The 22,479-nt window shown below is 32.5% G+C and overlaps 1 protein-coding gene across 7 annotated transcripts in view; it reads right to left on the bottom strand.

The window, feature by feature from the left end:
- The window catches only part of CEP350 (centrosomal protein 350), a 163,379-nt gene that overhangs the window by 24,239 nt on the left and 116,661 nt on the right, over positions 1 to 22,479 (bottom strand). For 5 of the 7 annotated variants that reach the window (XM_036905933.2, XM_036905935.2, XM_057507914.1 and 2 more), the window contains 5 exons: positions 19,865 to 20,022; positions 14,036 to 14,158; positions 12,759 to 12,958; positions 4,788 to 4,999; positions 3,713 to 3,857 (listed from right to left, as the gene is read on the bottom strand). In XM_036905933.2, coding sequence (XP_036761828.2) covers positions 3,713 to 3,857; positions 4,788 to 4,999; positions 12,759 to 12,958; positions 14,036 to 14,158; positions 19,865 to 20,022 — 838 coding nt within the window. The remainder of the gene's footprint in view (positions 1 to 3,712; positions 3,858 to 4,787; positions 5,000 to 12,758; positions 12,959 to 14,035; positions 14,159 to 19,864; positions 20,023 to 22,479) is intronic. The other 2 variants (XM_036905937.2, XM_036905939.2) reach the window with 1 other exon arrangement.

Raw genomic sequence — 22,479 nt, 5'->3', positions numbered from 1 at the left:
TTTCTATTATTTTAAGGACACTAGTCATACTGGATTAGGGCCCACTCTACTTTTATTACCTTATTTAATCCTCCCGAAAACTTTAGGAAATGGGTATAATTATTATTATCCTCATTTTACAAATAAGAAAACTGAGACTCAGAGAGATTAAATACACGTTCCCACAGCTAATAAATAGCAGATCCCTGGTGTAAATCCAGATGTCCTGGCTCCAAATCGCATGCTCTTTCTGCTACATGAAACTTCCAGGAAAAAGTAGACAAACCTCCTCCTCCTGGGACCACTCATTTCATGACAGTCTGTGGTGAGCCCTACCCAGCTACATGCTTCATCCAAGTTGGTAGATAGTCCATTCCCCTAGGCAGACCCTGGGTCAAGGATGGTATCAATATACTACATTTTCATTCTTCCATTCATCTAATGATGGACACTTAGGTTGCTTCCATATCTTGGCTCCTGTAAAAAATGCTGCAATAAACATAGGGGTGCATATGCCTTTTCATATTAGCGGTTTTGTTTTCTTTACGTAAGTACCCAGAAATGGAGTCACTGGCTTGTTAGGAATGCCTATTTTTAATTTTTTGAGGAACCTCCATACTGTTTTCCACAGTGGCTGGACTAGTTTACGTTCCTGACAGTGCACAAGGGTTTCCTTTTCTCCACATCCTTGCTGATACTTGTTATTTCTTGTCTTTTTGATACTAGCCATTCTGACTGGTGTGAAGTGGTATCTCATTGTGGTTCTGATTTGCATTTCCCTGATGATTAGTGATGCAGAGCATCTTTTCATGTATCTGTTGGCCATCTGTATGTCTTCTTTGTAAAAATGTCTATTTGGGTCCTCTACCCATTTTTTAAATGGATTTTTTTTTGGAGTTTTATAAGTTCTTTGTATATTTTGGATTATCAGTCCCTTACTGGATATATCATTTGTAAACATCTTCTCCCATTCAGTAGGTTGTCTTTTTATTCTGTTGATGTCTTCCATTTCAGTTTGATGTAGTCCCACTTCTTTCTTCTGCTTTTGTTTTCCTTGCCTGGAGAGATGCAAAACTAAAAAGTGCAAAAAGATGCAAAAAGGAAAAAAACTCCTAAGGATGATTGATGTCCCTGAGTTTACTGCCTGTGCCCTCTTTCAGGAGTTTTATGGTTTCAGCTTCTTACATTTAGGTCTTTGATTCATTTCAAGTTTATTTTTATGTATGATGTAAAGAAGTTGTCTAAGTTCCATCCTTTTTGCATGTGGCTGTCCAGTTTTCCCAGCACCATTTATTGAAGAGACTGTCCTTTGACCATATAAGTGTGGGTTTATTTCTGGGTTCTCTATTCTGTTAGAGATCCATGTGTCTATTTTTGTACCAGTACCATAATCTTTTATTATAGCTTTGTAGCATAATTTGAAATCAGGGAGCATGATACCTCTAACTCTGTTTTTCTTCCTCAAGATTGTTCTAGCTATTTGAGGTCTTTGTTGTTTCATATAAATTTTAGGATTATTTGCTCTAGTTCTGTGAAAAATGCTGTTGGTATTTTGATAAGGACTGCATTGGATAGCATGTGCATTTTAACATTAGTTCTTCCAATCGATGAGCACAATATATCTTTCCATTTATTTGTGTCATCTTCAAATTATTTTGTCAATGTTGTATAGTTTTCAGAGTATAGGTCTTTCTCCTTGGTTAAATACAAAAACTCATTTTGTATCCTACAACTTTACTGAATTCATTTTTTCTAACAGTTTTTTTTTTTTTTTTGCATATGTATGTGGAGTCCTTAGGATTTTCTATATGTAGTATAACATGGCATCTGCAAATAGTGACGATTTACTTCTTCCTTATCAATCTGGATGCCTTTTATCTATTTTTCTTATCTGATTGCTGTGCCTAGGATATCTACTACTATGTTGACTAAATGTAGTGAGAGTGGGCATCTTTGTCTTGCCCTCAGTCTCAGAGGAAAAGCTTTCAGCTTTTCACCATTGGTATGATGTTAGCTGTGGGCTTGTCATACATGGACTTTATTATGTTGAGATGTGTTCCCTCTATACCCATTTGTTGAGAGGGTTTTTTAAATCATAAATGGATGCTGAATTTTGTCAACTGCTTTTCAGCATCCATTGAGATAAATATGATATATATCCTTCGATTGGCTTAGCTCAGTAATTCCATTTCTAAGAATTTTTTATTTCTACTTAAATTTTCAACAAGAACATATATATTGAAGATGTTCATTACAGCATTATTGGCAATTCTGAAAATTCTGATAAAATCTAAATGACCACTGCTAGGGACATGATTAAATAAGTTATAGTATATCTACTCTTTGGAATATTATGCAGTTTTTCAAAAAATTAGGGAGACACACAAATACAGGTGTAGGAAAATCCCAAAACACTGATAATAAAGGGGGTAGAGAACAGGATCAAAGACAAAAAAAAAAGAATATTTTTGAATTTTCTTTTACTAAATGTCTACCTTCAAAAGAAAACTAAAAATGAGCTCAAAAGGCATATACTCAATATGGTATTAATCTTTCCTGAGTCCTATACAAATCAAGTATTGACTGTCTAGATATAACTCACAAGATCAACTAATTCCTTGAAATGTTAGAATACGGACTGTTCATTATTTCACAATCTGTATACATGCAACCCCAATTTTATTGCATTTGCTTTATCATGTTTCACAGATTATATGTTTTTAGAAATTGAAGGTTTGTGGCAACCCTACATCAAGGAAGTCTACTGGTGCCGTTTTTCCAACAGCTTTTATTCACTTTGTGTCTCTGTGTCACATTTTGGTGATTCTTGAAATATTTCAAACTTTCTCATTATTATTATATTTGTTATGGTTATATATTATTACTATTGTTTATTGTTCTGGGGTACCACGAACTGTGCTCATATTAAGATGAGGAACTTAGTCGATGAATGTTGTGTGTTCTGACAGTTCCACTGACTGACTTTTTTAAAACATAATGCTATTGCACTCTTAGCTACAGTATAGTGTAAACACAACTTTATATGTACTGAGAAACCAAAAATTTCACTTGACTCATTATTGCAATATTCATTTTATTGTCATGGTCTGGAACCCAACTTGCAATATCTCCAAGGTATGCCTGTATTATAGAAATTTATAGTAGGATAGAAATTATGGGAAAACAGACATGCTCCCCACTACCATTTGCAGTCTGTTCTCTACTTTTCCTCCTTTGAAGCTTATGCTATCCTACTCTATGACCTCCTATCTCTCCTCCTGTCTTCATTAACTCATTCAAGAAACATTTAATAAATACCTAACAATGCAAAGTCCTGGTGCTACAACTTTTAACAAAACATAGTCTATATTCTAGTAGGGTAAAGCTGCTAGGTAAAGGTTGGTCACAATTTATGTGCTGTCTGTTTTAACAAGCTGAAACAGAGTGTTATGGGAACACATAAACAGTGCCTAACATACAGAAAAAATTTCAACAAATGTCTGAAGAATAAATGACTATCTATCAACACCCGAGAATATAACAACTTTTTATATTTTGTGTAGTTAGATATAATTATTAAAGTAAAGAGATACATGATTTCATCTTGGTAAGAAAAAAGCCTTTACAAGTGTAACAAAGGATAACATTATACTAGAATACCACTAGACAAAGCTTATTAAAGAGGAATTCAAATACAGTACAAAGAAAACTAACTCCTTGTTATTAGTCTTACCTGACTGTGTCATAGATAATGACTCATCTGACCAACTGCAACTGTGTTGATGGGATCTGATAGGTAGACGGCCTTGTCCTCCATTTCTATGATTTCCTTTGCTAGACTCCTGCTTTGACACAGATGTGCAGCTTTTGGGAGGTGACTGTTCAAAGAGAAAACCAAATGGGAACTGTTTTATGATACAGCTATAAAATTCTATTTAAAATTTGAGATTTTAACCAGTTAAAGACAATATTTACAAAGAGCTTTAAATAACTCCGACGTAAAAAGTGAAAAAACAGTTTGCAAGTTATATAAAGGAAAAGACTTTAATTTTTAAAAAAATAGTTATAAAAAAGCATGCTTTTAAAGATGTTTACAATAAACTAGGAGTGGCTACTGTATAAGTGATATTTACCCTTTTATTTTAACTTTAAAAATACTAAATATGGAGATGCAGATATCTATTTGACATAGTGACTTTGTTTTCTTTGGATATATACCCAGAAGTGGAATTGCTGGATCATATACGGTAGCTCTCCATCAACAGATGAACGGATAATGGTATACATATAGTGGAGTGCTTGCTACTTAGCCAGGAAAAAGGGAATCCTGCCATTTATGACAAGGATGGACCTTGAGGGCATTATGTTAAGTGAAATAAGTCAGAGAGAGACAAATACTGTATGATCTTACTTATATATGGAATCTTAAAAAAACCAAACTCTCAGAAAAAGAGATCAGATTTGTGCTTACCAGAAGTAGGGTTTGGGAGGTGGGGATTTAGATAAAGGTGGTCAAATAGTATAAACTTCCAGTTATAAGATATATAAGTACTGGGGATAAAATGTACAACATGGTGACTACAGTTAACACTGCTGTATGGTATACCTGAAAGATGCTAAGAAAGTAATCCTAAAAGTTCTCAACACAAGGATATTCAGTGACTATTCAAATGGCATATACTGTATGTTACAGACATGGGTGATAGTCAGTGTTGTCATTAACATCAAGACTGTAACTGTTAATAATAAACCTTTTAGACAGGTTTCTTTCTAAAGAAGCTTTAAGATATAAATATACATTAACTTACGTATTTACTAGGAGAGGTAGAGGATTCCAGTTCTTGTGAAAAAACCATTTCTTCAGTAAGTATACTATGATCTGGACTCCCTGGCTGCCCTGGAACTATAGACTCAGATGGTATATATTCAACAGCAGGGCTGCCCAGTTCTTCTGGGATAGAGCTTTCACTGTGTAGACGAGAGTAGGAAGGTATCAGAGAGTCTGCTTCACTTGCTATTTCTAGAAAGAGAGCATGAAAACAGGAAAAAGTAAATATTTTTGGTCAAGGCAAATGTTCAACTGTTAAAATTTACATTTATTTTTAGCAAAATTTTACTAGCTACATTTAGTTTTTTAACCCCATCACTTAATGAATTACATTTACTACAAAGTCTCTTAGTCTAATCAGGAATTTTGGCTACACAAACTGAGAGAAGATACTTATAACATATAATCAGCAATGACAGTCACTGACAACCTAAGTGTATATGAAGATACAGAGCAATGACAACTTATGTATTTGTTTAGGAGTGGAAATTGGTCCAACCACTTTGGAAAACAATTTGTGAATACTTGGAGAAGATGATAACACTCTATTATCTAGCAATTCCATTCCTAGATATGCATCCTAGATAAATCTTGCATATATGCAGCATGAGGCATATACATGGTCATCAGCAGAATTGCTGCAATAGTCAAAAACTAGAAGGAAGGCAATTATCTACTGAAAGTAAGATAGATTATGGTATATTTATACAATGAAATGCTACCTAGTAATTAAAATGAATGAATTAAAGCTGCTTGCCATCAATGGAGATATATCCTGTATTTTATTTAGCACTTTCAGAATCTGTAGCACTGTCCTGGCTCTAGAATTTCCTGTTTGTTATGGTCTCTGCTTTTTCTAAGAAAACAAATATATTTGACACCAAACAGAAAATTCTTGACATTATACCTGTATAATCTTAAGAACATACGTTGCTTTCCTTTGTTCTCTTCTCTTTGTCTCTACAATGCCCCACAAGGATTAGGTTATATCACACTTTGGGTCAGCATTGCTAACTTTGTGTTATACTCAATTCTAAAAAATATCACCTAAGACTTTAGGCTTGAAATCTGTAAAATAAGTTTATTTAACATAAGAAATACCTACACCCCCAAGAATGTTTTACTTTAATAAACAACAATTTAAAAGCAATTCAGTTAAAAAATTTTTAAGTTATAGTTTTATACTGTGTATAAGAAATATAATCAGAGTGGTTGAATGACGGCAGGAATTCTAAAAATCCTCAAGGGTATTCATTTATTCTAAGATAGAATGTGGGCAAAATTTTAAATGATTTACAAAATCATTTAATTTTTAAGTAGTAGGGAATAGAAGAATCTTCTACATTTCCGCTTTATACCCCTCAACACAGGTATTTTATTTTTGTCTGATAAGTAACATACACTCCTTTGAAAAGTTAAAATAATATAAAAATTGTTTAATGAAGAAAATGAAAATCACTTGTACTACCACCTCCTGAAAAGGAATCACTGAGGCTTTTCCAATTTGAAGTCTTTGTGGAAGACTTCATTTTGGAAGTCTTCATTTTGCCTTTTCCCATACTTTTTAAATTATAAAAGTAGTGTTAAGAATGTAGTAAAAAAAAAAAAAACTTCAAAGAGTACAGAAGGATGTAAAGCAATTACTTCACCCACTTATCCTCAACCACTTTCATTTGCACAATGTCCATACCTCAAAGGTAAACCAATGGTTTACACACAAGGATTCCCATTTCTCTAAATTCTCACCAGCACGTTTTGTCTTCCTCTTCTTCTTTTTTGATAATAGCCACCCTAATAAATGTAAGCTGGTATTTCATTGTATCTTTAACTTTTGAAGACAGAGTTATATGTCAATAGGAGATTAGCAGCATTTGGACACTTTGGAAGAAATATGAACAATCTCAGCTAACCTTTAGCATTTCTTTTAAATATATCCTATATAATGTGACATAAAACAAAATGAAAAAACTCCAAAACTTTGTGAAATATGTAATCTGCATGTGCTGCCCTGTGTGGTAGCCATTAGCCACACATGGTTATGTAAATATGTAAATCATATGTAAATATGAAAATTAAGTAAAATTCAGTTCCTCAGGTCTACTAGACAAATTTCAAGAGCTTAATAGCCACACATAGCTAGTGGTTACTACATTGGACAGCACAGACAAAACCTCCTGATGATGACAGAAAATTCTATTGCAGATGAAGATAGTCTCTAACAAACTTACTATGTGAAAAATACACTTAACAAAATCTAGATTTTGATACTGTGGGGAGTCTGAAGTAATTATACAGTAGTAATTATACAATAAGTATATTCTTCAAACTCAAAACTTTCCAATATATGGTTGATTTGTTTACCAATGTATATCTATTGTATATTGTTACACAACTACAAGCACATAGTAAATACTGAACAATTTCTTAATCTATAACCTAATGCTTTCTGCCATGAAGAATTTAAGAGTCATTATAACTCTATTTTATATTTCAAATACAGAAACAAAAGTAGCTTCTTTTTTGTTTAGGTGGGAAAAGACTGAAGTCATTGCATCTGAAGACTGTTTTAAAAATCAGGCTTTGGATGAAAGTCTGAGAGTTCTTTCCTGAATGATATTTTACAGTGCTTTATGAAAGAAAGGTACATGGCTTGAATTCTGCTTCTAGTGGACATCTGTCATATTTCTTGGAGTCCAAGCACATTTTTAATCCTTCACTGCTTTTTGATAAATTTCCCACTACAAAAGTTCATGTTACCCAAAACAGAACCTAGAAAAATGATATTCCCAGCCTCCCTTGCTGCTAGGATTTGGTGCTGGATGTCCCTGTAAGAGACCTCATCTTGGAAGTGAGTAACCTGAGGAAGAAACCACGTGGAAGCTATTTTAGGTGGCTTTGGTAGTGACAGTGGATTTTTTGGTGGTTGCAAGGCTGGTTTCCTGGTGCAGAAGTGGCATTAATTGGGAAATGAAAATGGAAGTTTTCTCTAGGGCTCTGCTGAGTAGCACCTGGGGCAGTTTTCTCATCAGGCCAGTTCTGTGGTGTGGTGCTAGCACTGTCTTTAGAATCTTAGTGTGGAGCTTACTCTGTAGACATCTGAAAAATGTTATGAACCACCAAATATCCTTTAGAATAAGTTACTCTTCTGCTTGGTCTAAGTCAGCTTCAGCTGTTGCAACAATGTGCCCTAATGGGTACACTGTCATTTATTTCATTATATTGTATTTTCCTATTTTTCTTTATACCACTTTACCTTATTAGGTAGTTCAACTATTCATAAGCTATATTTGATGATATTCAAATTGCATTAAAGCTGCCTTTACTACATTTACCCAATAATGCTTTCCATGATTCAGTAGGCCAACAGTTCCTGATAAATGAAGGCTTGAACAAGCTATTTTTGCCTTCTAGTCAGTCAGAATTGTTTTCTACTTCTATTACAGCCCATGATGAAACCTGAGAAAGTTAGTCTTTTTTCCAGGTCCTCTTAAATTTCATTCTAAGATGGACAAATCTGAAGCAGAATTTGAGGCTATACAATAAGGATGGGGAAGCTGATGCAGAAGTATGCTCTGCTGAATAGAAGAGGAAGATTACACATGAACTATATTATGTCACTGGTTTTATATATCATTTGGTATGTATAGCTAAATAATATATCACTTAGTTTTGCATGCTTTTCAATTTTCTACAAAAGCAATCAACCTGCTTGTAGTCTCTGTGATTTGTTTTGTGATTCATGTATGTTGATTTGTATAGTTGTCATTTTTTCATTTTCACTGAACATGATGTAATAGGTGAATATACCACAATTTATTTACCAATTCTCCTACTGAAGGACATGTGGGTAGTTACCTTTTTTTTTTTTTTTGGTACTTCAAATATTGCTATGAACAATGTCATATGTATCTCCTAGTATATAAATATCTATAGATATCTATATGTATCTATATAGGTATTTATAGATATATTTATATCAATCTATTATCTATTATCCAAATAGCCATCTGTCTACCTATGTAAAAGTTCTCTACAGCAGTGGCTTTCGGATTTTATACTTTAACTATAATATTTATCCTTACCATGTGTGATATAGTGGTATTTTCTATTCTATTTCAACTTTAAACAATGCTGACTACCATTCACTAAATGGTTTTCATGTATCTCTAATAGGATAACCCACAATTTGAAAAAATTACTCTAAGATAGCAGTTCTCAAACATTTGGCCTCAGGACCACTTTACACTCTGAAAAATTATTAAGACTCCCCAAAAAGCTTTAGTTTATGTGGTTATAGATATACTATCAATATTTACCATACTAGAAATTAAAGTGGAAACATTTTTTAAATATTTATTTTAAAATAACAGTAATAAACATGTTAACATAAATAACATTTTCTAAAATTTAAAATAACTGCATTTTTCTAAAAAAAGGTTTAGTTGAAAGGAGAAGGAATGTTATACACTTAAAAAAATATAATTTACTGTCACGCTTAAGAGAAGGCAGTTGGATTCTCCTTATCTGCTTCTATATGCAATCTATAGCTATATGTTGTTTTAGGTGAGCATATGCAGGAAAGCTGGCTTTACACAGATGATACATACTTAGAAAAGGGAAGAGTATTCTAACAGTCTTCATAGATATTCTTTTTTTTATATTATACCAAAAGTTGACATTTGGTAGCTTCTTAAGTGTTAGCTCTAATGTAGAATGTGAAATCTTATCGATGAACTTTTTGTGATTTGTTACATTAAAATCCATTGGTCTACCCTGTACTTTCAATGGATCTTTCACCCATGCATGGTTTTCTAAATCATCACTGATAATTTGGAAAATACTGGTCCACTGAGTTATGAAGATCTCCAAATGTTGACACATTTCATAACACAATATGAAAAGATGACTGATTAATATCATGCTCTCATCATATCAGAAAAATCTTTTAAGTATTGGAAAGCTGTCAAGCTCATGGTAGAGGAAACGGCATTTCTAAAATCCTAATTTTCACTTGAAGGCTTAAATTTTATCACTGGCAATAAATACTGTCAGTTGTTTTCCTTGAAGAGTCACAGTTGCTTTATTTATTTCTGAGAAACTGTTTGCCAAATACCCAAGTCTGAATAACCACAGTTAGTCATTTAAGTACAAATGGTACTTCATGAAAAAATGGCTAGTTCATCCTGCAACTCAAACTGCATTAAGTGCTTTTCTTCAAGACAACCATCATGGTTCAGCACATGCCACTGCTTTGTGCATATTTCCTATTTCATCAACCAGAACATTAAAAAGATATGTACTCCAAGACAGAGACTCAATAAAATTAATATTTGTAAATGCTTACTTAAGGACATTTTTACATAAACTGGCATATTTTTATTTTGAGTGCAAGGCAGTGAAGAGTAATAATGACTACTAATACAATTTGGCGCCCCTGCCCTGATTCACAGTAAGGCATCAGCAATTTTACCCACCATTATTTTTGTACCATCAGGGTAATGTCAATACAGTGAAAAAGGCAAACAACATGTTAGTATTATAAAAATAAGTTCGACCTCTCAGACTCCCTGAAAGGATCTCAGAGCCTCACCAGAGTTTCATGGGCCATATTTTAAGAAGCAATGCTCTAGAATTTATACCTGGGAATGGAACTATGAATTGTAGGATGTGTGTATCTCACTTTTATTATTTTTATGGTTTTATTATTTTTAATGCCTCTCCTTTTACTGTTTTTTAAACTAGGTTTAACACTTACACCAGTAGTTCTTTGTTCTATCCTTCTACCAAAAGATTTGATAGGTATTATGAATGGGTTAAATGATGGCCCCCAGAAAGATATGTCCATGTCTTAGCCCCAGGGACCCATAAAGATAAACTTATTTGGAAAAAAGATCTTGGCAGATGTAAAATTAGTTAAGAATCTCATGGTGAGATCACCATGGTGAGGCCCAAAATCATGACAAGTTTCCTTATGAGACAAAAGATGAGAAGACAGACATGGAGAAGACCACATGAGAATGCAGGTATGCAAACACAAGAGATGCATAGCCACCAGAAACTGGGAAGAAGAATGAAAGAACTGTCCCCTGGAACCTTTAGAGAGACCACGATATTGCCAACTCCTCAATTTTGTACTTCTGATCTCCGTAAGTAAGAGAATAAAACTTTTCTTTTAAGCCACCGAATTCGTGATAATTTGTTACGGCAGGCAGTCCGAGGAAATGAATACAAGTATGCAATAGTATTTCTTTATAATTTTATGCCCTGATTACTAATGAAGTTGGACACCTTTTCATATGTTTATTGAACATGAGTTCTTCATTTGTGAAGTGTCTATTCTTTTGCCTACTTCATTTAATGTGGTTGTCATTTCATTATTGTTTTATAGAATTCACTTACATATTTTTGATAATATTCCTTTGCCAGTCACATGTGTTGCAAAAATCTCATTCTGTTTTGCTTTCTTTATGGTATACAAATGAAAGAAAAATTTAAATTTATGGAAGTCAAACTTATCAGCCGTTCCCTTTACGGTTTTTGCTTTGTATAACACGTTAAATCTTTCCTTCCTCTTGATGTCATATAATTTTTTACACTGTCTTCTACAAGTTTTATAGTTTTAATTTTCACATTTAAGCTTTTCTCCCCCTTTGAGATAAAGCCTTTTTATATTGTTATATAGGAATCCACCATCATTTTTTCCTCCCACAAAAATTGATTGGAGAGTCTTTCTTTTCTTCATTAGTCTGCAAAGTTACCTAAGTCTGAAGTCAACTTTCCATATATGGACAGACTTTTTTTTCTGGGCTATTTCATAGTCTATTTGTCTATCTCTGCACAAATATCATATTATTTTAATTATTACAGTTTCAGAAGTATTGACATCTGGTAAAGTAAGTTCCTGTGTTTTATAGTTCTTCTTTAGGAGTGTCATGCTTTTTGGTCCTTGGATCTTTCATATAAATTCTAAAATGAGCTTATCAAATCCTATGAAGAAATCTTGCTGGGTTTCTGACTTGAATTGAATCTACAAATAAGTTCAGGGAGAATGAACATCTTTTATGACATAATCTATCGGTGCATATGGAAAAATTTTCTATTATACTCTAATGTCACCTAAAAAATTCTACATTTTTCTCCATAAAGATCCTAGATATTTTTTGTTAAACTTATTCCTAGGTATCTCATATTTTTTATTTCTATTATAATAGTATTCCTTATAAAATTTAGATTTTTCTAACAAATTTCTGGTGGTCTATAGACATGCAATTTTACATGCAACAAAACATGAATTTTATTTATGGATTCTATATCCAGCAACCTTGTTAAACTCAATTGTTAATTCTAACAACTGACATGGAAAAGCTGGATTTTCTGTGTATAGCCTTATCATCTGTAATAATGAGTTTTGCTTCTTCCTTTCACTTCATAGGTGAAAAAAGCATCTTTGACTTATTTCCAAATTCAAAGGGGAAGCTTCCAAAGCTTTATCTTTAAGTATGATATATGTTCTAGGTTTAGGTTTTGTTAATAGATATCCTGTATCGGATAAGGAAAGTTCTCTCCTATTGCTACTTTGATCTGAAGTTTATTTGTTTTATTACAAATGCTTTTTGGATTTTATCAAATGCCTTTTCTGAATCCATTAGATTATGTGATTTTTCTCCTTTAATCTGTTTAAGTAATTCACCACATTACCAGTTTTTTAATGTGTGTTAAATATCACATGGCCATGGAATAAACCTATCCCGATTTTATGGAATTTAAGCATTTCTTTAAAGTTTTCAAGTATATTAGCACAAAGTTATTCATAACATTCTCTTATCTTTCCAATTTCTGTAGCACTTAAAATTGTATTGCATTCTTCACCCTTAATTGATCAGTTTTTAAAATAGTGAAGTAAAACAGTTATGTTAGGCTTTAGTTGTAGTCTGAACGGTGTATTTATTACCTTTTTGTTCTGTTTTCTGGTCCTCTAGCTCTTTCTTAGGAGTTTTAGGTTTTATTAATTCTTTGTCCCAGGCAGCCAAAGCCTGTTTTTCCATTTGACGAATTTCTGCTTCCTCTGCATCCAATCGTCGCTTCCACTCTAGTAATTCTTCTGCGTGCTGTCGCCGTTGCATTAGTTTTTGCTCTCTCTTTGTTAGAAACCTATGGTCACACAGTGAAGAACAGTGAGAGAACAAATTTATAGATAAAAATCACTGTGAGAGCTCTATCACTCGTTACCTTATCAACAAGCTATGTAAAAACAGGACGTTGACATTACTCCTCTGAAAAAAGTTTGAGACAACAGAAGCTTTGATGAGTCAATTTATTCAGAAAATGAGAGAATTCATGCTTTACTTATAATAGTTTATGAAGATTATCAAAGGAAAAATGTGGTAATTTCAGAAAAAAAAATCTTCAGAGTATCTGAACAATCATGACTTAACTTATGCATTCATTTCTCATAGGTGACTCCTTTATGTAACATAAGATAAAAGCAATTTATTATGAAGGCTTAGACCAGAAAACACACAAACCCAAACAACAAAGACCAAAACAACAACAAAAAACAAATTCCAAAGCCCCCAAACAAGCAAGCAAACAAAAAAACATGTTTATGTCCCTTTTTTTACTTTTATTTTCAAATTCAGTCTGGTTTTGCTTCAGTTAACCAGTTTGGTTCCAATTACCCAAGAGATGCAATGTCAGGTGATCATTGTGTCTTTCATGCACTAAGCACCACAGTCAGATGCCTTATGCACATACACAAAACTGTTTACTTGAGTAAAAAGATACACTAAATGCCTCAAATTTTTCAATTTAACCCGACCTCTGAAATTAAATAGCCCAATATACCTTAGCTTAGGAGAAATTTCTGATTTAGGAAAAATTACTGAGTAGTTAAAAGGCTAACATTAAACTCTCTTCAAATGTAGATGGCACAGCAAATAAAAGGTGGGCTGCTCATATTACTGTGTTCAATCTATACTGGTAGCTGATTAACAAAAATGCATTCACACACCCAATAAACATTTAGTAAAAAGCACAAGAACTGTCATTCCACTTCTGAACAATCAGCATGTCAAATTAATGTGGAAACATAAGAAAAAAAATCTATGGGACATTTGACAAGAGGCCTCCAAGCTGTTAGAAAAAAAAAGAAACAAAGAAAAGGCAAAAAAAACAAAAAGAACAGAGCATGCTCTATCAAAGAGTGCACTGGAAAAGGTGCAAAGTTACCTGACCAACTGGTTGTAGATATACAGCTGGAATTTGGGATGAAGGTTGGGAAAACAGACACTGAGAGAGGCCCAGTGATGAGACGTAAAGACAGAGAAGAAGTAGTGAACAGGAGAGCAGTGTCTACAAAATAAGGAGGAAGATTTTAAAATCAAGAGATCAAGAGGCAGAAAGAATGAGGAAGGGAAAGCATAGAGCTGAGTGAAGAACTTTTAACATGCTTCCTGAATAACATCATAAGCTACTCAATTAAAGCAAGTGTTATACACTGTGTAACACACAAAACATGTACTTTTATAGATCTTACCAATGATATCTCAATAAACATGCCTTTCTTCTCAAGATGTTACTTAACCATCATCTATACTTTCAGGCAAATTTATTTGTTTGTGAGTAAAGTAATGAGAAATATAGTGTGGAGCTAAATAAGTTTTCCCATAAGCTTTAACACAGTGTACAACAATTATGGCCACGAACCTAGTATATCAGCAATTCTACACACATCTGTAATCCTGAGCAAGTGATTTTTTTTTTATCTGTACCTTGTTGTATATTTTAAGCTTGAAATTAAATTAAAAAGCACTACAATTGCCTTACTTAACTTTACCATAATGATGTAGCTTGAAAATAATATAATTTACAAAATCAAGTTAGAGTAAAAATACCTTGTTTACCTCTACAACATAAAACTTACTGCTAACAGGACCTACTAGAGGTATTTTACTTTATCTTTAACAAAGGCTCACTAAAACAATAATAGTTAAATACAATACTCACTCTATAAAATATTAGGATGCATAATTAAGAATAAGCGAAGCTAGCCCCAATAAATACTGCCAGTAGTTTAAAAAAAAAAATCATGTCATGAACAGCTCAATCATGGTTAAAGGTAAGGAGAAAACTCCATAGTTAAAGTTACAAAAGTAGACAATAATCCACTAGTTTCTCTTCTTTTTAACTGTATATACATATAAATAATTAAGTCTAATAACAGTTTGGAAAGGTTAATTCTCTTTGACAGAGCATGCTCCTGTTCACACGCACACAATAATAAATTTTAGATCAAGGCAACATTTATTGCCTTGGAAGGGCAAGGAATAATATCACCATGTCACAGAAGTGAGAAAATCTAGGTATAAATCCAGCCACTTGTCTACATTTTTAAAAGTATGTAGAATCTTGCCTACATGTGTATCTTTAGATAACAGATTATTTCAATGTCTGTTTCCCCACATACAACTTAATATTTCACCTCCCCTTCATCTACTTACACACACACACACATACACACACACACTTGTATCTGGATTGCCTTGATTTTCTGCACTGAAGTTTCAGGAAAAACAGTTTTGCCACATTTCAGTAAGACACTGCAACCTTCCTTGCCATTCTTTATGGAGGTATAATAAACTTATTTTTATGCCAATTATCAAAATATTATGCAGAAACAAATGTACTTGGCAAAAGGTCCAAAATAATCCATTCATAACATTCAAATATCACCCACCCTATTAAGTGAATAACTGCTAAATGTATGCATGACCTAGTACAAAAAGTAGAATATTGAAACATGTAAAATAAACTTTAAATAGATACAATCAAAATTTTTTTGTCCAGCTTGATTTAGAGGAATATAATTTTCTCTCTTAGAACAAGTAACGATCATTTATTTTTCATTTATAAAGATTATGCATATTCAAAAGCCCTAGGTTAGAGAGGAACAAAAGAAATTGCTAATAGAAAAAGAAGACAGTTTATGAAATAGTGTTAAGAAAAATTTAAAGTTAGAACTTCTTCCCAGAAAAATGTTTCTTATGTAGTATACATACATTCCAGAACATTATAAAATCATGTTATATAATCTGAAAGAGCAAACTTAGGATCTAAACTGTAAATGAAACTTTCAGTTCAAAACTCATTTGATTCTGAAAGATATTAAACAAAAACCTAATCCCTTAAGTCATTTTACAATTCTTTTGGATCTAAATAATTCTTTGATTCTATATTGTTACAAATAAAAATGAAACAGCAATTTAAATTTTTAAATGGATTAATTCTTTCAAGTACTTAAGCATTTTAATGACACTCAAAAAAGGAAGATAAATGAGGATATGGATTGTACTGACCTAATAAGAGGAAATATAGTCTACTATTTTTTCCTACAGCCAAATCTATTAAAATTATCTAAGTAAAATTACTTACAAAATAACTTGCAAAAATTAAAATTAAATCTCATTAAAATAACTTACAAAATCTACTTAAAATTATCTAATAATTTGCATGTAATTTAATAAATGAAATAATACAGGTGCATTATCCCTAATCTAGTAACTAAAGAAAATAAAAACAGTATCAGACTACCAGGATTTATTCAGCTACTACATTTAGTCTAGAACTTTTTCTCAGAAAACTCTATTTCTAATTTAAAACAATAATATTTAATATATTTCTTTAAAAATTCTAATTAAAAGGTCTTCTAATGAAAATGACATTAAGAGGGAATATCAAAAGCTTTCCCTTGCAAATCCTTAACTTTATATAAACTCAACAGAATGGTGAAGATTCAATAATGATCAGACAATACCATATTTTAGACAAAGCTATGTCACCCAATATTTCTGTTCAACTCTTAATTATTTAAAACCAAATAAGTTAATTTGCTCCTTTAGTGGTTTCTAAGCTAACAGGATATTTGAAATATTTAAAAGGAATGTTTCAGGGGTTTTATGATTACAGGATTCATTTTTCCATACCTTGGTCTGCAATGATCAAACTAAAAAATAACTTTATGTTTGTTATATTTTGCTTTTTTATTCTTGTGCTATAAAGTACTTTCTAAGTCAAAAATATATAACTGAACACTCATCTATGAAAATTTCCTTGATACAGTATTTTCAGTAAAAATTTCTTCCTCCTCTGAACGCCTTAGCAATTAATTTACACATGCCTCTCTAAAGGAACCTGGTACTTGTTCTTTTTTCTACCTAGACTATAAGTTCTTTATGGGCAGGCAGGTTTTACATTTGATTCATCTTCATAGCCCTCAGAACCTAGCACATTCACACATTTCCCAATAAATAATTGCTAAGGGAATAAGTTAAAATTAATGATAAATAATATGGAAGAGAAGTTGCTATTAACCAATGAAAGAGAAAATGCACTATGTCCTGTTTTAATACTTAAAGATAATATCATCCTTCGGTGTTTTATTTTCTTAGTAAACAATTTTCCTGAAATGGGAATAGGCAAAATGACAGGAAAAATCAACTACATGGTATTTAAAAAAAAAAAATCTGTTTCATGATTATGGGCAATCCTCTTATATTGTAAATAACACCCCTCACAGTAATAAAACTCAGATTTCATTTGCCAATAGTACCAAAAGACCAAGGGCTATTCAGTCTGTGGCTTTTACAAACATATTTTCATTACTGTTCATCTCTTTCACAGCTGAAATTTCTTTTGCTTTTCACTGTACTGAGAAATGGAAATTATTATAAAATGTCAACTCAATAAAGAGGTTACAAAAAGCCATAGATTAGAAATATAAATCTTAACAAAGGCATTGTTGTCTCAATGAAACATTCAAGAAGGAAATCTTGCATTGTAGCCAAGAACAATTTGATCTCTTCAGAAAAATACTTGTCATGGAATCAGAGTTCAGAGGTTAACAATAAGCAACAATACATAATGAAAAATTCTCCAAAACATTAGCTAAACTTATTGAGAAGGATGACTATTTTTTGACAGGCTTTACATCAATAAAATCTCTTGGAAGACTGCTTTTGCAAATCTACAGAACAAATAATAGTGCCTATTAGTGAATTCTTAAATGATTTTATTAGGTATCTACTGTAGCAAATGATTACAAAATTAGCTCACTTTTTATTTATTGAGCTGACATTCCAATATTGTTGGAGATATAATTATAAAGCTTTGGTGATCTGAACAGTATTTAAAATTAGTTTTCACATTACTTTGCTCTGGAGATTAAAAAACAACTATTGTTTAACAATAATCTTTTTTAATGCACTGCTAATTTTGGAAAATACTCGTTCATCCTCAAATTTAAATAGCATCGTCCAAATATTAAAGCTGATTTCTGTGCCACTACTGTCTTTCCCTCATCCCTACCCACAAACACAACTGCACTGCTTCCAACAACAAATAGTAAAGTCACTGAATGCTTCAAGGCCTCTTCTTTTTGACAAACTTTTCAAAAGTTTACTTCTGTAGCTGACAAAGGAAGGTAGAGCAGTAATACAAAAATTTGGGGTGTTTAGTATTTTGGATTCGAGAACATAGTTAACAAAACTTAGAACAAAATCAATAAATTGAACCTTTAAGTTGTTAATTTAGAATTTTTAAAGCTTTCACCAAATTTAAAACAACTACCACATAAACTGACTAATCTCACAAACCGACTAGGATTAGCAGTTTCTTCTACAGATATAATTAAAATAATTCGGATATTATTCATAGAGACCAGCAATAAAGACCTCATAAAGACAAGAAAGGGATCAATGAAGAAAATACCCCTGAAACTATCTGTTCTTGAGCATTTACCATTCAAAGACTTTTGGAGGTGGATATAAAATGTCCAATTAGTTATGAACATTTATGAGGGATTATTTTGAATTCAAAGATCCCTAGAGCAATACAGTGTATCTATATTGGCGACTGGAAAATTTTACCTGGAAAGGAGGAAAATATATTCAGTCTAAATGTCAATATATTCCTACTTGAAAAAGCCTGAATTAGTACATCCCATGGAAATCATCCAAAAGGAATATTTACACATTTACATAAATTTTGGGGTTCACTTATATTTTTTTACTCTAAAAAACATTTATTGTTACAAGTCCCTTCATAATCTATTTAGGTACTTTAAGTCATGAAATGTCAATTTTAAATTACATAATCTCAATTAAGCAATGAAGTGCCATTTGACTTAGAACTGCTTGACTGTTCAGAAACTAATTAAATCATAGGTTGAAGTCACATATAATATACAGTATTATTAAATTTGGTGATGTGATACACTATTAAAGGATATCAAGATACAACTTAGGTTCAATCTGTAGTTCAAATTGCTAACTCAAAATAGCAGTCAACAAAAAATTGTAATGGGTCTCTCTTCTAGTTTAAAGAAGGTAGAGGTTAAAGTCAAGGATAGGGTCCACAAGCGGCTACTTTACAAGTGTATTTAGTTAAATGTACATCCAAAAGAGTAAACTCTCACATAAATGTCATTTTACATGGTCAAAGCTGATGAACAACTGAGCTACATCTGAATAGTAGTTTTCCTTCAAAAACCCTTTAAAAAATAACACTTAGAAATGTTTTAGAAGAATGGTGGCCTGCCAAATCCCAACTTCCCAGGAGAATTTCTGTTTCTCTGGTTTTAACTGAGCAATCCACACCTACTAATGAGAATAAAATTTCACTCTTCTAATTAATCAGCTCTCTCTGAGAGCCACAGGATGTGATCTCAGGGTATGCCATTAATTACACCCCCAAGTCAATAGACATGGCCTCAGAGAAGGTACAAATTTCACACTTCTTCATAACTTCTAATAAAAGAAAGGAGAAAACATTGTCATGGGTGTATATGCAAATACTACTTTGATTTTTAAAATAAGAAAAAAACAAGAAAATGTGTTTTATAAAAAAGATCTAGTTAACTGACTTCTAGGTTGATTTACTAATTCTGCTAAAATGCTACTGAATCCATAAAATATTATGTTATATCAATCTAATTACAGTAAGAATATTATTTGTTGCTACTACTTCCAATGTAAATAGGAGATATTTATAAAAACAAATTACTTTTCATCCATGCGGCTTCTCATTTTCTTCAATTTCTGCATAATGCTGCTAGTTTCACTGCTGGAGATTGAAATGGGGGAAGGACTGCGGGTTTCCAAGTCAGTTGGACCAGGACTGGTTGCCTTATTATCCTTCGTATCATCATCACTATGAGAGTCCTACAAACAAGAGGAGGCAAGGTGTTACATTTATATGGAATTTAACATTTCAAAGTGATCTTAAACACTTTCATTTTCAAAATTATGTTTATCCTCAAAACCGTATTTGTAAAATAGCTGAAATTAAGGTATTAAAGGGCAAAATTATATCACATTCAAAAATGGTTGAAATAAAAACAGAAGGAACAAAACAGCAGTAGACTCATAGATAAAAAGGAACTAGTGATTAACAAGGGGGAGGAGTTGGGGTGGGTGTGGGGAAAGGTGAAAGGGATAATAAAGGGGCACAATAATTCACAATCACAATATAAGCTGGTCACAGGGACAGTAGTATGGCATGGAGAATACAGCTAATGATTCTGTAACATCTTACTAAGTTGACAGATAGTAATTGCAGTAGAGGGGGTGAGGATTTAATGATATGGTTTTAAGTGTTGAACCACTGTGCTGTATATTTGAAATCAAGATAAGGTTATACATCAACAATACTTCTATTAAAAAAAAGATTTCCTTCATGATTAAATAGATGGCTCAATATGCTTACCCAAAGTCATCTTTGTGAATTTCTACCTGTCCATGTTTTGGGGAAATAAGGGAGTTCAATGGATTGTTTATTTTCCACAAACGTTCAAACTCAAAAAAAACAACAACAAAAGAGAAATGCTATGTTTACAAATTTTACTTAGCTCACAAGTTTCCTTTTATCAATCATAGAATATAGATACACTGGAATATAGATACCTTTTTTCTATATCTTATAATAAAAAAATGTAAGATGGAGGAAGGAGTCAAGTGTAAAAAGAAAATCCATTAGACACTTAGAAAAAAATACAAATGAATAATTCTCAATGTATGAAGCAAAAATCTTCAAAGTAGTAGAAGAATCTACTAATAGATTTCACAAATGTAGAATAAATTTGTGTATTCTATATGTAGTAAAATTCACAAAAGATAATTGTCTTAACTAATACAAAAATCTGTGTCAAGAATTAACAGAAAATGTTATAATAAATCTCAAACTAAGTAAAATGTAGTAAGTTTGGAAAAATAAAGGATTGATATTCTTAAAAAATGGCTAAAATATAAATTTTTTTTTACTTATAAATTTTATTTGTATATTTTACATATTTTTATAAATGATCACAAGTATAATAATTTAAGGACCTTTAAAAAATCCGAAGAACTTCTGCTACCAGCAATCTAGTATCTAAATGTCCTTATTTTAAAAAATTGAGCCACTCAAAGGAATACAAAATTACAAACACTGTAACATATAAGGCATACATGTACAGACACAAAGAATAAAGGGAACACATAGCTTATTTTAATTATACTGAGAGATGGGTCTTTTTTTCTTTAAATATTTCTTATAGAAAACATTTTCACAAATTAAAAGTTCATAATGAAAGCAATTAGAACTATAGGTTTAATCAACATATTACTTCTGATTGGCAAAAATTAAAAAATTGCTTAGTCTTTCCCACAACAGTCATTTATTCTCATAACTTTTCAGGAATATGGGTAAGGACAATCATGACTTTTGATTTTGTGAACAATACAAAGAATCCTTCTCAAGACTTCCCTTTAACCTTCTTGAATGATTCAGTCCTAAAGCACTAGATGAAACAGGACAATGAGGGTATCCATGCAGGGGTGCACGGAGGCCCCAAAGTGGGGTGTCCCAATCTGAGTGAGACAAAGAAGGCAGGCATCTAATATAGGAGGGTGGCCTGTATGGGGAGTCAGAGCCCAAGTGGGGCATATGGATGTCCACTTCGGAGTGGTCCTACATGGCAAGGCATAAGCCAAAACAGAGTGAGGTGGCGCTCCCACAGAGAACAGAGTCCAAAGAGGTTAAAGAGGATACAGGGCAAGGGAATAGGGAAGAGCCTGACCTGGGGAGTCAGAGCCTAGTGGGGTGAGAAGGACATCCATATGAGGTAAGGGGTGGCAGTGTTATGGGAGATGAATTACATGGGAGAAATAATCAAATTATTGACTATACTAAGAAAAATGTTAACAAGTTATCTATCAGAGAAGGCAGTTTCAAGAGGAAAAACTAGAATGAAACTTGTGGTATTAGATTGGAACTAGAAGGATCAGTATGTACTCCTTGTGTATCAGTATGAACTCATTAACACAATATATGTATATATACATATAGAAATAAATATACATATAAAATGCATGTCTGTATCTACATATACTTGTATATTCCCTAAATTTGTTACATAGGAGGAGCAAAACCTGAAAAGCAATGAGCACGCCTAGCACCAGATCTTGGTTTCAAGTAGCTTTCCTTCTTGGAGAAATGGCTGATTATAAGGCTGGGCCAGGGGAAGTATAAGATGACCCTGAAATATCTTGCACCAAAAAACATGGAAGTACTCAAAGACTGATGGGGACATGTCAAAAGGACACACAAACTTGAAGAGGCTCCTAATGGCCCAGTTTGGT

The sequence above is a fragment of the Manis pentadactyla genome, chromosome 9, assembly GCF_030020395.1.
Source record: "Manis pentadactyla isolate mManPen7 chromosome 9, mManPen7.hap1, whole genome shotgun sequence".
Classification (NCBI taxonomy): Eukaryota; Metazoa; Chordata; class Mammalia; order Pholidota; family Manidae; genus Manis; species Manis pentadactyla.
This window is presented reverse-complemented; position numbering and strand designations above follow the sequence as displayed.